Here is a 13,959-nt window from a genome sequence, read left to right on the forward strand (position 1 = left end):
TGCGAACTTCTACACATTTCCCTTCCATTCTAACATAAATTGCATTACTAATTAGCTACCATCAACCTGGATATATTACATTACAATGACTTAATTACAATGAGCGGTTACATTGACTTTTTTTACTTGTGGGGAAGATTAATGATTATATTCATCTGCTGGACTTACGTTGCAGACCGTGCCCCTTGAAAGACAGATTTGCTGCTCACTCAGTTTTGATCTCCGAAATCTTCTTATATATTCTTTTAGTAAGCATAAAATAAAAGCGTGATGGGGAAATGACCCATCCACATTTAATCAACGAATTTCAATGAAATGGAATATCGTCAATATAAATTAAAATGCGTAGAATATCATTTCTGTTCGCATTTATATCAGAGTCTACTTAACTAATTAACTAGCTCCCTGGAGCTGAGCCCTTCTCGAGAAGACACCAGTTGCGCAGCTACTCAACAATTTCTCAACATGTTATGGAACCCCGAAGGTTCATCACCATATCCACAAAATCCTTCCACTGGTCCCTAACCTGTAACAGATCAATCCAGTCCATACCATCCCATCTAGTCTCTCGAAGATCCGTCTCAATAGTATCCTTCCCTATACGTCTAGGTTTCCTAGCTGTGTCTTTCTTTCTGGCTTTCCCACCAATATCCTATATGCATTCCTCTTCTCCCCCATTCGTGCTACATGCCCTGCCCACCCCATCCTCCTTCACTTGACCATTATAATTATAGAATATAAAAAAAAATGTTCTCCCGAGACTGGAAATTTTTAAATTCGGACGTCAGCTTGGAGAGAAGCGATACTCAAAAGTCCTCACTTCCGGTACGTCTTCATGGAGCTGTACTTCATTAAGAGTAGGGATTACTTTGTTATCTGTGCTTATAATACAACCAGTCGCTCCTTCTTTAAATGGGTACAAAAGGTTCATGTCCTCTACAGGGAAAACCAATTTGTAAAGCTACAGTGCAAGTTGCTCGCTGTGACCTTCAGATGGCACTTCTATACGTGTTTTGTTGTCGTTCAAACGTCATCGCGCAAGTCCTTGAGGCACCGTCCGACGCCTCGCCGATAGGGCTCGACTCGTCAGTTTGGTGGGTTACGTGACGTGGTAATGTAGGAAACGCGGGAATGGTGGAGTGGAGACATGACGCAGCGCGCGTGGAGGTCCGAGATTCTGCACCCGGAACAAAACACGACGATGTCAGCGAGGGAGAAGGAGAAGGGATGGAGGGTGTCAGTCACTGGCGTGAACAAGTGGCAATGAAAGACGCCGAGGGGGAGGATAGTTCTGAATCTGGCACGGACATCTTCTGTGACGACGACGACGACGATGATGATGATGATGATGATAGTGACCTGAAGAACGATTCTGCCTGCGCTAGTAACGCTATACAACTAGCCGCGCAAAAATCAACGGAATCTCGACCAAGTTTCGGTAATATAGTTGTAAACAGTTCGTCAGATGTTCATTTTGGTAATAAAACGTTTTATAACGGACCGGTAACAATTAAACAATTTGTGTACACGACAAAGAACGGAAGTGTAGATGTTCACCACAGTGAAACTGGTGATAAAGATGGTGATTCGCAAGTGGATGTGTCTAGTGGATTGCCTAATGGCAAGGTAAAGGATCCTACACCTGAGGATGAAAATGTTCCACGGGCCCCATCTGCACACACATTAATTAATGAACCTTCTCCAGAAGTGAAGGGGAGTTTGCTTCCAATATGGCAACCTTCCGGAAGTGAGTACCATGTTAGTAATACACGAATTTATCCAAACGGATATGTACACATGAGTGAAACTTCGCATGCTTTGATTTCCAACGGTGGTCATGCTAGTCTGTAAATCACATTTGTCTTGATGTACATTTATTTCAGGTACAAAGCTGTTGCTGTGAAGCGAACCACGCTGACGTGGGTATTTATAAACGCTTCTTCATTTAATAACTAGTCGAAAAATGTTTCACATAAAATGTTGGAGATCTTGGACAGGATCTCTGTTGTTTCATCACGTAGGTCTGTAATTTGTACACTCTCCACAACGGCAGGACTTGTTTTTTTATTGCTAGTGGGGTGGGACTAAGTCCCTTGTACTGCGGCGACTTCTGGCCTATTGTACCAGCCCCAGATGATAGGTGAGGGTGATTGTGGAGCGATTGGTGGAGTGAAGATTGGCAGGGGAAGCCGAAGTACTCGGAGAAAACCTGCCCCAGCGCCACTTTGTGCACCACAAATCACACTTGACCAGACCCGGGATCGAACCCGGGCCGCCGCCGCCGCGGTGGGAAGCCAGCGACTAACCGCTTGAGCTATGCCGCGGCCAAACGCCAGGACTTAGTGGCACAAGTATCTGGCGAGATAATAAAAGGGTCGTGAAAGATGCATAGGTAAGGAAGTGAGAAAAGTTTATGAACTCCGATTTGAGCTCCGTGTAAAGTATAAATTTTACTGCGCCAATGTGGGTCGAAACTGATCGTGGCTGACAACTTCTAGTGCAAATTCCCGGTGCCATGCTTTATAGAAAAGAGTAGAGTGATACAGAACATGAGACATGGGTAGAGAATGGCGGATACAACCTGTTATGCCTTAATTTTATGCACCCTTTGCAGAGAACTGTGAAAACTGAGTTCCTGTCGAGAAAGGACATTCCTGTTACATGCGATCCTGCATGTATAATGTTTAGAACACCAGCGAGAATTTCACGCGACCATCCATTCTGGCTGAATTACGCAAGATTTTCAGGGAACAACAGAAGCCGAATTGGACATGTGCCAAGAACCATGGACCTAATGTTGTATAATTTTCATGAATTTCACAAAATACCAGTTCTCTCAACGCTGCTCTTAATTAAACCTCTTTAGTCACCACAAATATTTGTGAACTTAACCGAACTTGTCTGAAGAGGCTAGCGAGTCCCGAGCGAATTTGTAATAAACACATTTTTCGAACCTGTGACCATGTGTGTTTGAGTGTTTTTGAGTTTGTATAATGAGATTCCCGGTTCGATTCTCGATGGATTTAACAGCTATGTGTCCCCCCCCCCCATTTTTCTCAGTCTTGCCCTGGGAAATAATGAAAAGTATGTTCAGATATGCTACGACCAGATGCTTACTTTTTTTTTTTCTTGGCACTACAGCCTCAGTGGGCCTAGGCCTACCTCCATGAACTTCTCCGTTCACTAGATGCTTACTTATATGCACTTATTATGGCCATATTTTTATCTCACCAGATATTTGTCTGCCCAGGTCCGTGCATGGCGATGGGGATTGCTTGGTTAGTTGATAGTTACGTAGCTGCTCAGTTCCCTATGCCGAAAGTTACGTAGCTGCTCAGTTCCCTATGCCGAAAGTTACGTAGCTGCTCAGTTCCCTATGCCGAAAGTTACGTAGCTGCTCAGTTCCCAATGCCGAAAGTTAAGTAGCTGCTCAGTTCCCTATGCCGAAGGTTCGTCACGTATTGTCGTGTCGGTCTTCCAAACCGAGCGAATTGGCTCAGACGGTAAAGAAAGTTTTCTGACTTGTATTCACGAGGTACCCGGTTCGAACGTCAGCCAGAACATAACTATTCTGAGTGAGGTGTTTCGTCGCCTTTCCTCCCTCCAAGCAAATGCCAGTATAGTGACTAAATGACTGTTTTCTTTCAGACAACCTTCCCTTGTATTATTTACTGCCTAGTTATTGACAGCGTTGTTAAATAAACCACAAATAAAATAACTATAAAATTCAAAATCCTGAACTTGAATTTTAATAGCGACAGCGGGGTTTTTTCCAGTCCGTCCATCTAAACAACAAGGCCAATAACCCTCGGACCCAGTAGGATGCCATGTTTATGTTCTAGGGCTACTAGTGAATGGGAAGTGAATTGGTGAAAATTTGCAATAAAATATAAAAATAAACATCGAGTTTTAGCATCTTAATATAATATTGTGGAACCTTCTCCATGTTTTGGCACACTAGATAGGTCTATAGTTTAGTACCTGGCAGTACACTAAATCACAAACTACTAACTACAGGGAGGTTTTACCTTTGTTGACCAGTACGCGGCTCTGCGCTTCACGGCGACCGATGCACTGCTGGCTGCGAGGCGCATACGAATTTTTCTGATGAATCAATATGCTTGATGACCGATAACGATTGCAATTAAGGGACATCATTAACTTTGTGGACCGCTTGACGGTATTTTGTTTCACGGCGAGCATTGCTGTTAATGCTTGGGAATTTGTTTATGATTTGTCAGCAGTGGGCGGAAGTTACCAGCTCCGTTAGCTGTTTGTTGTCAGTTACAGTTAGTGGGCAGTGTGTTCCTTCGTGATGCCGTATACTTCAGAGCAACATGTATTTCTGTACGACATCTACATGAAATACGGATCTGGAAAGTGTTGGCAAAAATTTTCACCAAAATTTCGTGATGAAAGAGCTCCCAGTAGACCAACAGTTCAGAATTTGGTGAATAAACTTAGAGCAACGGAGCTCTTAATAGACAAGAAACAAAAGCATAAGCGCCGAGCGCTTACTGAGCAGTTAAGATGACACAGGGGCCAGACTTGTACATACACGTACAGAATCACTGAAACGTCTAGCTCAAGAGACTGGAGTGTCAAAAGTCGGGTGCCAACATGCATATGGATTCATTACCAAATTCGTGTGCGCCTCGCAGCGGGCGGCACAGCGGTCGCCGTGAAGTGCAGAGCCGTGTACCGGTCAACAAAGATAACATATACGAGTATATGCCTGTGCATGCACGCACGTTTTAATATTTTTATCGTTAATAGGCTACGAGTCTTTATTACGTAATGCTTTTCGCAGAAACACATTACAGAATTGAATATCTTAAAGGCTAGCAATAATAATAACAAAAGCGACAGGCAGATAAGACATTGGGATTAAAATGGCTGTTGGAATAACAGGTGTCCGGCTGCAGACACTTCCATCAGTAGTTTATTGTTATTTTTCGTAATTTAAAAAGCACGCACATGGAGTCTAACATTTATACCTATGTCTATGAATGATAATTTGTGTAATGGAATTTTAAATNAAGCTGGTCCAAGCGGTTCATGGCTTAGGCAGTTACATGTAAGGAAGTGCACAGCTCGCTGTATATGCTCTCGCATTCGTCTGGAATGTATGTTGCACAGTAGGGCGCTAGGGCAGATTTTCTGCGAGCACTCAACGATTTTTCAGTTGCAGCTTTCATCCCACCATTGTGGCATATTCATCAGTCAGCAGAGGTCAGTGTAGTAGGTCGAAGTAGTAGCAGTTAATACACCGTTCTAGACGTGCTACGAAACACAAAAGGTTTAACGAACTGATAACAGACGCTCACTTTAAACCGAAAGCAGTACCGCTACAAAAATAATTAGGAAACAGACAACTGAATAAAAGCAAAGAACCAGCTGAACAGGAATTACGCCTTTCCTTGAGACATGTTCGGTTGTGAAGAAACGAGAAGAAGGCAAACGAGGAATTGTGTCTTGTGTGACCACGTTCATCAGCACACGTCACGCGTCTACAAGTTAGAGGTCACAAAGTGACACGTGCATTCCTTTACTGCGTACACGCTATAGAAATTCCTGTTGAAAATTCTGTGGGAAAAACTCCACAGTTTGCATTATGTAGTTAGATGCCCACAGATAAGCTCTCCATGCGTAAACTGTTGTTACTACAGGCCAAGAGGGGCATTCCGAAATCTCGATTTCACGTAATTACGTTTCTTTCGGGGGGGGGGGGGGGCGAACCGACTGAAGCAAGACCCGACCTGTCACTGCTGTTTATTACTGCCTTCATTCGGCGCTCCTCTTAGCTGTTACTAACAGTAGCCTACATTTATGATTATTATTCTGCCACTCATAAGCTGTACCCTGTTGTACCACGTGTATTCACATAGGACATAGTATCGGCATTTCTAAGTAAAAAATATGAGTGTAAATGTACATGTGTCCTATCCCGAATGGTTTCTGGGATAGAACTGTTTCACCGTGCAGTAGTTTGGGACTGCTGGATCACATAATGGATGTTATCGCCCTCATAAAGGAACGTCAAGATGCACTCAGACAAGTAACACACCGTGTCCTTACAAGAGTTGCAAAGTGCATTGATGTTTTCGATGGAATTTTCAAAAATGTATTATACTAGGCGAGCTGTACCAATTTTGTCCCTTGAACAATAAATACCGGCATTGGAAAGAGTACGTAATCTCTCTTTCTTATCAACAGTTTTGGAACTGTACAATGAAACAGCTCTGTCTCGGAAGCCGGTCGGAATAGGGCACGTACATAAAACACTTTTTTGCTTAGAATGACTGATACTGTGACCTTTCCTCCCAGGACACTCTGTATGCGCCCATATTCATTTATAGAGAGAAAGGATTTGTACTTGGGATTGAAGGGTCTTTGGACTTGACTCATCGTCAGGTACTCTAAAGAACACGACGTTTCGGAAACTGTATCTGTTGCCGTCCTCAAGTGAGGAGGTAGGAGATACCTACTCTGTTGGGTCTATTAGAAAGAGCTAACCGCAGTCGCTAGACAGATTAGCTCTGTCGAATGGACGCAACAGAGTAGGTGTTTCGTGCCCCTCACCTGAGGATGGAAACATCCAGTTTCCGAAACGCTGTGTTTTCTAGTTTCTAAAGTACCAGACGATGTACAAAGTCCAAAGAGCAAGCAATTTTAAGTCTAGAGAGTTCTGCAGACAACTCTTTCGATACAAGAGATAACCCACGTGACTGCGTCTTGGCTTAGCAGTGTTTGTTTCGACCTCAGAATGAAACGAGACGAGAACGGACCCATGGCTTTGGGAGGAAATGGTAGTGACGTATCGGAACATACTTTACCAATATTCTCCTGGAAGGACTGAGGAAAACAAAGACACATGAGGGAGAATATGCGGTAAACCGATCGGCATTCGAAATAGGAATGCCTCTATAGCGATTCGCGAACATTGCCACAGCATCAACCGATTCAGAAAGCTTCATGATTAATCAATTTTGTCATGCGCAGTAAAAATATATGGGAAGCAGTGTCAGAGAATTTCTTCAGCTCGATCTCAGATGTGATATGCCTTACTTGGTACATACACTTCTTTAACTTCTGCAAGTCTCTCCAGTGTCATCGGTCGTAGAAGGAAGGGCAGAAGGAATAGCGAAAGAAAGAAACACAATTCTCGGCGCTTGTAGTGTCATTAAAACCATAGTACTAATGACGAATTAATTAGCAGAAAATTTGATAACCCTTTCACCCCGGCCGCGGAGTACACCCGAGACCGCTTCTTGTCAAACCCCATTCGCCGCAAAAGTAAACTGGCGATCCGGTCACGAAATCGATTGTCATGGTAACACTGCAGAGAGCGGCTTCATTAATTACCGTCGGAAGACGGGAGTTTAGTGCTAATCCCTTCCAGCGCATTCACGTCCCAGGCCTCTTTTTCAATTCCGTAACCATTATTTCACAGACTGCAAGACTCCTTTGACGAGTGATCAGCCCGTCGCAAGGCCGCTGCTTAAACACAGAATAAACGCGCGCGCGCGCGCACACCAAACATCCATGCCTTGAGTGGCATTCGAATCCACGATCCCAGCTTCCGAGTGTATGATGACAGGACATGCCTTAGACCGCTCGGCTACCGTGACCGGCTGTGCCCTACGTACACACCTAAAACAGTACAGCACATCCCTTATTTTACGGTTCCTGTACCGCCACCACTAGCACTCCTCCCCCCTCCACCGTTCAGAATTACTATAAAACTGTCTTGAGGGCGGTTGGATGACCGCCTTGGATTTGGGGGGGGGGGGGGNGGGTCAGGCCGTCACAAGGCCGCTACATACCCAGGACAACGCAAGCAGAATGAACGCATTCAGACATCCTCCGTCGAAAGGGATTCGGATGCACGATTCTGGTGTTAAGCGGGCGAAGAGATTTCGTGCCTTAAAGTGGGAATACACGAGCGCGCCGCTGCTGTAATGCAACACAGATCGAACGGGATTCGCGACTTATTCGCTCGTGTGTACGTGACTTTGAACACGCGCAGCGCACGCCTCAAATGCCGCGCAGCGATCCGGTTCCTGTCGGTTTTTCTGATGGACACAAAGGTATTCGTTGCCGCGGTGTGGTCGGGTTCGGTTGCCATTTGTCTCGTGAAGCGCGCACGCCTCAAACATGGATTGGTCAGAAGAAGATATTTTGGGGCTCATGGAGGCATAGAAATCATTCCCTGTACTGTGGAATCCCGGAGAAAATGATTATTATAAAAAGCAAAGCTTCCTCGTCTTCCATGGTCGTGCGGACGGCGAAGACGGAATGGAACTGAGGTGCTCGCGGCTTGCGCGCCCCATTCAGATGGTTCGTTGCGTGCGCGTCGCTTGTTCGAGGTGCACCAAATCACTCCGCGCATCACTTGTAATGCCGCGTTGCAGCCGCAGCGCGCCGCGTCTGTGACAGGCGCAATACCTTGACTGTCTCTGTTGTTTTGGGCGGCTTGGAACCACGGTCTCTCAGTGTAAGGGAAGAATACAGTAGGATTTCGTTCGTAAGAACAATACGCCGAGGAGGACATTTGGGCCCAAGGAAGAGGAAGTGTCAGGAGGACAGAGTAAATCACAAAATAAGGAAGTTCAGAATCGTACTCTTCACTTATTCCGAATAATATTAAATCAAGAGGGACGAAGCTTCCTCGGGAGAGTTAAGAAAAGCATACAAAATTTGATGCGTAAAACGTCAAAGGAAGATAACATTACCTAGACCTACGTATATTAGTAAAGAAGACGTTATTAAAACAGATATCCTGGAAAATGGGCCAGGAAATGTGGATTGGGTTCAGCTGGTGCAGAATGGGGCCCACAGATGGGGGTTTGTGGATGAACTTTCGGATTCCATAAAATACGGAGAACTTCTTGACCAGATATGTAACCATGAACGGTTACAGAAACTATAAAATTAAATTACGTAGTTGGTTATGTAATTAGTTACTCGTTCTGTACACAGTGAGAATAAAATGAACTCATAATGGGAATGTTTTCGTCTCCGAAACTATTCAGCATGTTTCGAATATGTTTCATATTAGAGACTGCCCTAAAATTGTCTGAAAATGATTTAGGTGCGTATTAGTCAAATATCCCCCGGCCATTTTTATTTATTTTCTCACAGATTACTCATGCAGAAGAGTCGCATATGAAATGAGCTCATCTCATTAAGATATGCAACTTTTACCTGAACATTTCTCGATATGGCAGGGCTACATATTTGAGAAAACACGAGGAAAATGAAGCTATGTGCTTTCAGTGTGGTGCGTGTATTGAGGTAAGCTGTACAGCACCGGATTTCTATTTGCAATAACACGAGCACCGGTGAAGCTTGCAAACAAAAGAACATGGATTGATGATATGTGGTTTCTCTTGTTCTTCCTTGGTATTGCGCTGACAATGTCTCCTCGATTCATTTGTCGCCAGGGCCAGGGATAGCCCAAATACTGCTCCAGGTGACAAAAAATTATCCCTCCTCAGTTAATTTTCTTTTAATTCGTTAGTGGGGGTTGCAGTCCAGCTGAGTTTACTCGGCACGGCGGCCACTGATTGGCCTATTGTACCTGCCCCGGGTGATTATGATGATGGAGAAATTGGTGGAATGAAGATTGGCAGGGGAAACCAGAGTACTCGGAGAAAACCCGCCCCAGCGCCAGTTTGTCCACCACAAATCCCACTTGACCATACCCGGGATCGAACCTGGGCCACCGCGGTGGGAAGCCAGCGACTGACCGCTTGAGCTATGGCGCGGCCTCCCACCCCAGTCAAGCAGCTCAACTTTTTCAGAACTTCGTCACAGTAATAGGAAATGGCCAGGTAAAGAAAATGTAAAGCTATCCGTGTAACAGGCCGCCGAAGCCCATAGGGTTGTAACCGCCCTCTCTGTATACTCCGTTGCGACGTCTTCGTCGGAAGCGCCTCTTCTTCAACTGCTCTCCTCACCCTCTTCTTCTGCTTCTTGTTGATGACGCCACCTACCTTTTTTTTTATTGCTTCTTAATTTATTTTCTCAGGGTTAGGATTAAACTCCTCAGGGTTGGTAGGATTAAGTTTCTCAGGGTTGATATGATTAACAAGGGTGAGGTTGTTGGGAGCGGTAGAGCTGAGTTCTCTGTCTCAAGGTCTTAACGGGCCAGACTTAGAAAGGCAGGTAGGACACTCTTATGCAACATCACCACACTTGAATTTCAGAGTTATTATTATTATTACTCCTGATCAGTTGCGACACTTTCATTTTACAATTTATCAAGCACTTGTTACTGTCGGATTCTTTGCTACCTTCTAAATTTAACTCGTCCTGTTTAATATTATTATTATACTCCTAACCGTGGTTGCACACTTCACAACAGATTATTACACTTTATCATTACAGCTTGTTACTACAAAGTTACTTCTGATCTAGATAGCCCCGTATGTCACTTCACGTCTGGTCCTTTCGACCCCCGGTTTTCGAATGACGCTGAAAAATGACGCTTCCTCGGACATTCAATTCCTGGCTTTCACCAGCGTCCTTGTTCTGTCACACACTCAAATTTCCGTGATTGGTCAGTTTAAAATTTAGAGGTATTCTAATTAGACATTCCTCCAATCACTTTAATTCTTACAAAGGGGTGAAGAAATTCTCTCTTAACGAACTCCTGTCAAAAAAGTGACGAATGTGTAGCGTGGCTTGGGTCATAAATCAGTAACCCTGCTTCTCTATACAGCTCGTAGAAAATTTGTCAGCTAAAGAACTCACAAAGACTTCAATGGCCATTCTTTACGTAACTTTCTCTTAATAAATCTTCAACGGGTATTTCTCTGCTTTTGGTGTAAGCGTGGGAAGACGCTAGCTGTTAATAACAAGAATTGACCCAAGTCTCTCTACACTTGTTCATGTCTTTACATCAAACAATTAAATTTCAAATTAATAACATAAATCAAATTTAAATAGGCAGCACGGCAGTGGAACGGTTACAGGGTAGTGGGACGTCGAGGCTCCTTCATCTTCTAGTCAGTCGGCTCACAGATGGCAGTAAGGTTGACAGCCCTACGCGCCTGCTGCTCATTACTCCCAGGAATATTCCTGGTACTCATCTCTGTTAGAGGCTGAGTTGATCTCAGGGCCATAGTGCGGCTGGAAGGATTAGGTCAACTGAAAGAATCGAATGACCTCATCGGGACTTGAACCCGCGACTTTCCGGCTCGTAGTATAATGTCTCAACCAACTACGCTACCGCGTGCCCTGGTTTTTACATTGCATGAATCCGTACATGCTTTCCCCAGTTTTGAAAGTGCCTTGGTTATCGATACCGACTGCCCATTCTCAGAAGGAAGATATGAAGAGGGCTTTCTTTATTCTCCTGCCACCTACCTGTTATGATTTGCGGGCTACAGGCACCCAAAATACCTTCCGAAGCCCAGAATGGTCTGCCACATGACTATGTCATTTTGGTAAGAAGAGGAAAGGAGCCCTTAGTTCCGCCACATTCTGATTGTTTGTTGCATAATAAAGATACACATCGGAGGGGATTTTTTTTTGTATACGTCGTGCGTATTCTGCCTTCTATTATGGAACTGGCAGGCTTACTGCTACGCCAAAAATCTCAGTGGAGAGTTCAGTTACTACTACTTCATACTTGGAAGGTCCCGTGTTCGAATTTCGGCTTGGAAACCGGAAATCCAAACTGATACTCATTTTCCTGAGTTCCCCCAGCTGGGGTATTACCCAGAAAATAATTTACAACCGCTTCTTTTCACATCCCATCCGTTACAGCACCCAGTCTTCTTCCATTTGGGCCACCATAAGTAGCGTAGTTGGTTCATAGAATGCCGTAAAATTACCCAAAAATAATTATTTAACGAGAAATTTTGGGAAGCACTAATCGCCTACTTTCCCTTGATATGACGCGGACCGAATAGAAAACGAATAATGAGGAGGGGACACAGCAAGGTGCTCCCATAAGCCCCATAACAAGAATTAGAGGGGATACACAAACAGGCAGCAAAATAATATATTTCTCCTAACAAAAATTAAGGGGGGGATACACAGCACAAACAGCAAGGTGATGTTATAAGCCTCATTGATACGACACGGATCGCATAGAAAACGAAAAATTAAGGGGGGGGATACACAGCACAAACAGCAAGGTGATGTTATAAGCCTCCTTGATACGACACGGATCGCATAGAAAACGAAAAATTAGGGGGGTTACACAGCACAAACAGCAAGGCGATGTTATAAGCCTCCTTGATACGACACGGATCGCATAGAAAACGAAAAATTGGGGGGGAGACACAGCACAAACAGCAAGGCGATGTTGTAAGCCTCATTGATACGACACGGATCGCATAGAAAACGAAAAATTAAGGGGGATACACAGCACAAACAGCAAGGCGATGTTATAAGCCTCATTGATACGACACGGATCGCATAGAAAACGAAAAATTAAGGGGGATACACAGCACAAACAGCAAGGCGATGTTATAAGCCTCATTGATACGACACGGATCGCATAGAAAACGAAAAATTAAGGGGGATACACAGCACAAACAGCAAGGCGATGTTATAAGCCTCATTGATACGACACGGATCGCATAGAAAACGAAAAATTAAGGGGGATACACAGCACAAACAGCAAGGCGATGTTATAAGCCTCATTGATACGACACGGATCGCATAGAAANTATGTGTAAGACCCAGTAAACCGAAGAAAAACGGAGAGTTTCATGGAAGTAGGCCAAGGCCCAAATTTGGGCTGTAGCGCCAAAGGGGGGGGGGGACTCGCGTAAGCCATAAGTGAAACTTACGTAATCGAGTTTTACTGAATAATTTCCCGCAACTTCTTGATTAGGGCCAGATATCTCAAAATTTGTTTTCACAGCTTTTCAGTTTCTGTACTGTAGCCTCCCGGGGTGTAACATCGTGTTTGTAGTACAGGGAGTCTGGGTGTAGAAGTAAACTCATAGGCCTACTAATTTCAAAATTGAAAACCCTACAGATTTATTCGAAACTGTTCGTATTTTCGGAAATATGCGGGCAGACGGAGCCGGCTCTCTCGTAATGCGTAACCTTTGTAAGCATGAAATCCAACTAAACAGTATTTAGAAATACAGTTTCTACCTCAAAACAATCACAGCATATCTATTAGGAGGATTATTTTTGGTTAATGACCTTCGGCGAGATAATCGCTTTTTCTTGTGAGAATCGGCCAGAACGTGTAAATACACCGAGGGCTAAATGCTGAAGCAGTCGGTACATGTAGCTACCGCAGTGTCCTAGTATTTACTGTACATGGCCGCGCCATAGCTCAAGCGGTTAGTCGCTGGCTTCCCACCGCGGCGGCCCGGGTCTGGTCAAGTGGGATTTGTGGTGGACAAAGTGGCGCTGGGGGCAGGTTTTCTCCGAGTACTTCGGTTTCCCCCGCCATTCCACCAGTTGCTCCACAATCACCCTCACCTATGATCTGGGGCTGATACAATAGGCCAGAAGTGGCCGCAGTACGAGGGACTTAGTCCCACCCCACTAGCAATAAAAATAATAGTACTCTACACAGGTTTGATTTTGTGCAAAGGACGCTTATGAGCCGGGGTAGCGCAGTCTGTATAGCATCTGGCCACTGGCTGGACGACAGAGAGGTCGGAGTTCGGAGTCCCCGTAGGGTCAAGAATTTTCACTTCTCCATGACCATATCGATTCTGGGGTCCACTCAAATTCCTATTCAATGGGTACCGGGGGTAAAGCGGCCGGGGCGTGAAGCTGACCTCTCGTCTCCAAGTGCCAAGGTCAAGAAAATGTGGATCTATACATGCACTCCCCCATACGCCTTCATGGCATAGTGCCTAATTAGTTGAGCACATGTACAGCTTTGCCCATTTTACGCGTAATAAAAAAAAACATTGCACGGTTGTGTTACCAGCTGAATTGAGAAGCGTTCAGGCGGTTCAGGCGATCTTTTAG

At 44.6% G+C, this 13,959-nt stretch overlaps 1 protein-coding gene across 2 annotated transcripts in view; it reads left to right on the forward strand.

The window, feature by feature from the left end:
- Positions 1-1,092: 1,092 nt before the first annotated feature.
- LOC111870067 (peptidoglycan-recognition protein LC) overlaps positions 1,093-13,959 on the forward strand; it is an 84,474-nt gene continuing 71,607 nt past the window's right edge. For both annotated transcript variants that reach the window (XM_023862044.2, XM_023862045.2), the window contains exon 1: positions 1,093-1,747. In XM_023862044.2, the coding sequence (XP_023717812.1) occupies positions 1,132-1,747 (616 nt within the window). In that variant the 5' untranslated portion in view covers positions 1,093-1,131. The remainder of the gene's footprint in view (positions 1,748-13,959) is intronic.

This window comes from Cryptotermes secundus, unplaced genomic scaffold, assembly GCF_002891405.2.
Source record: "Cryptotermes secundus unplaced genomic scaffold, Csec_1.0 scaffold355, whole genome shotgun sequence".
In the NCBI taxonomy this organism is placed as follows: domain Eukaryota; kingdom Metazoa; phylum Arthropoda; class Insecta; order Blattodea; family Kalotermitidae; genus Cryptotermes; species Cryptotermes secundus.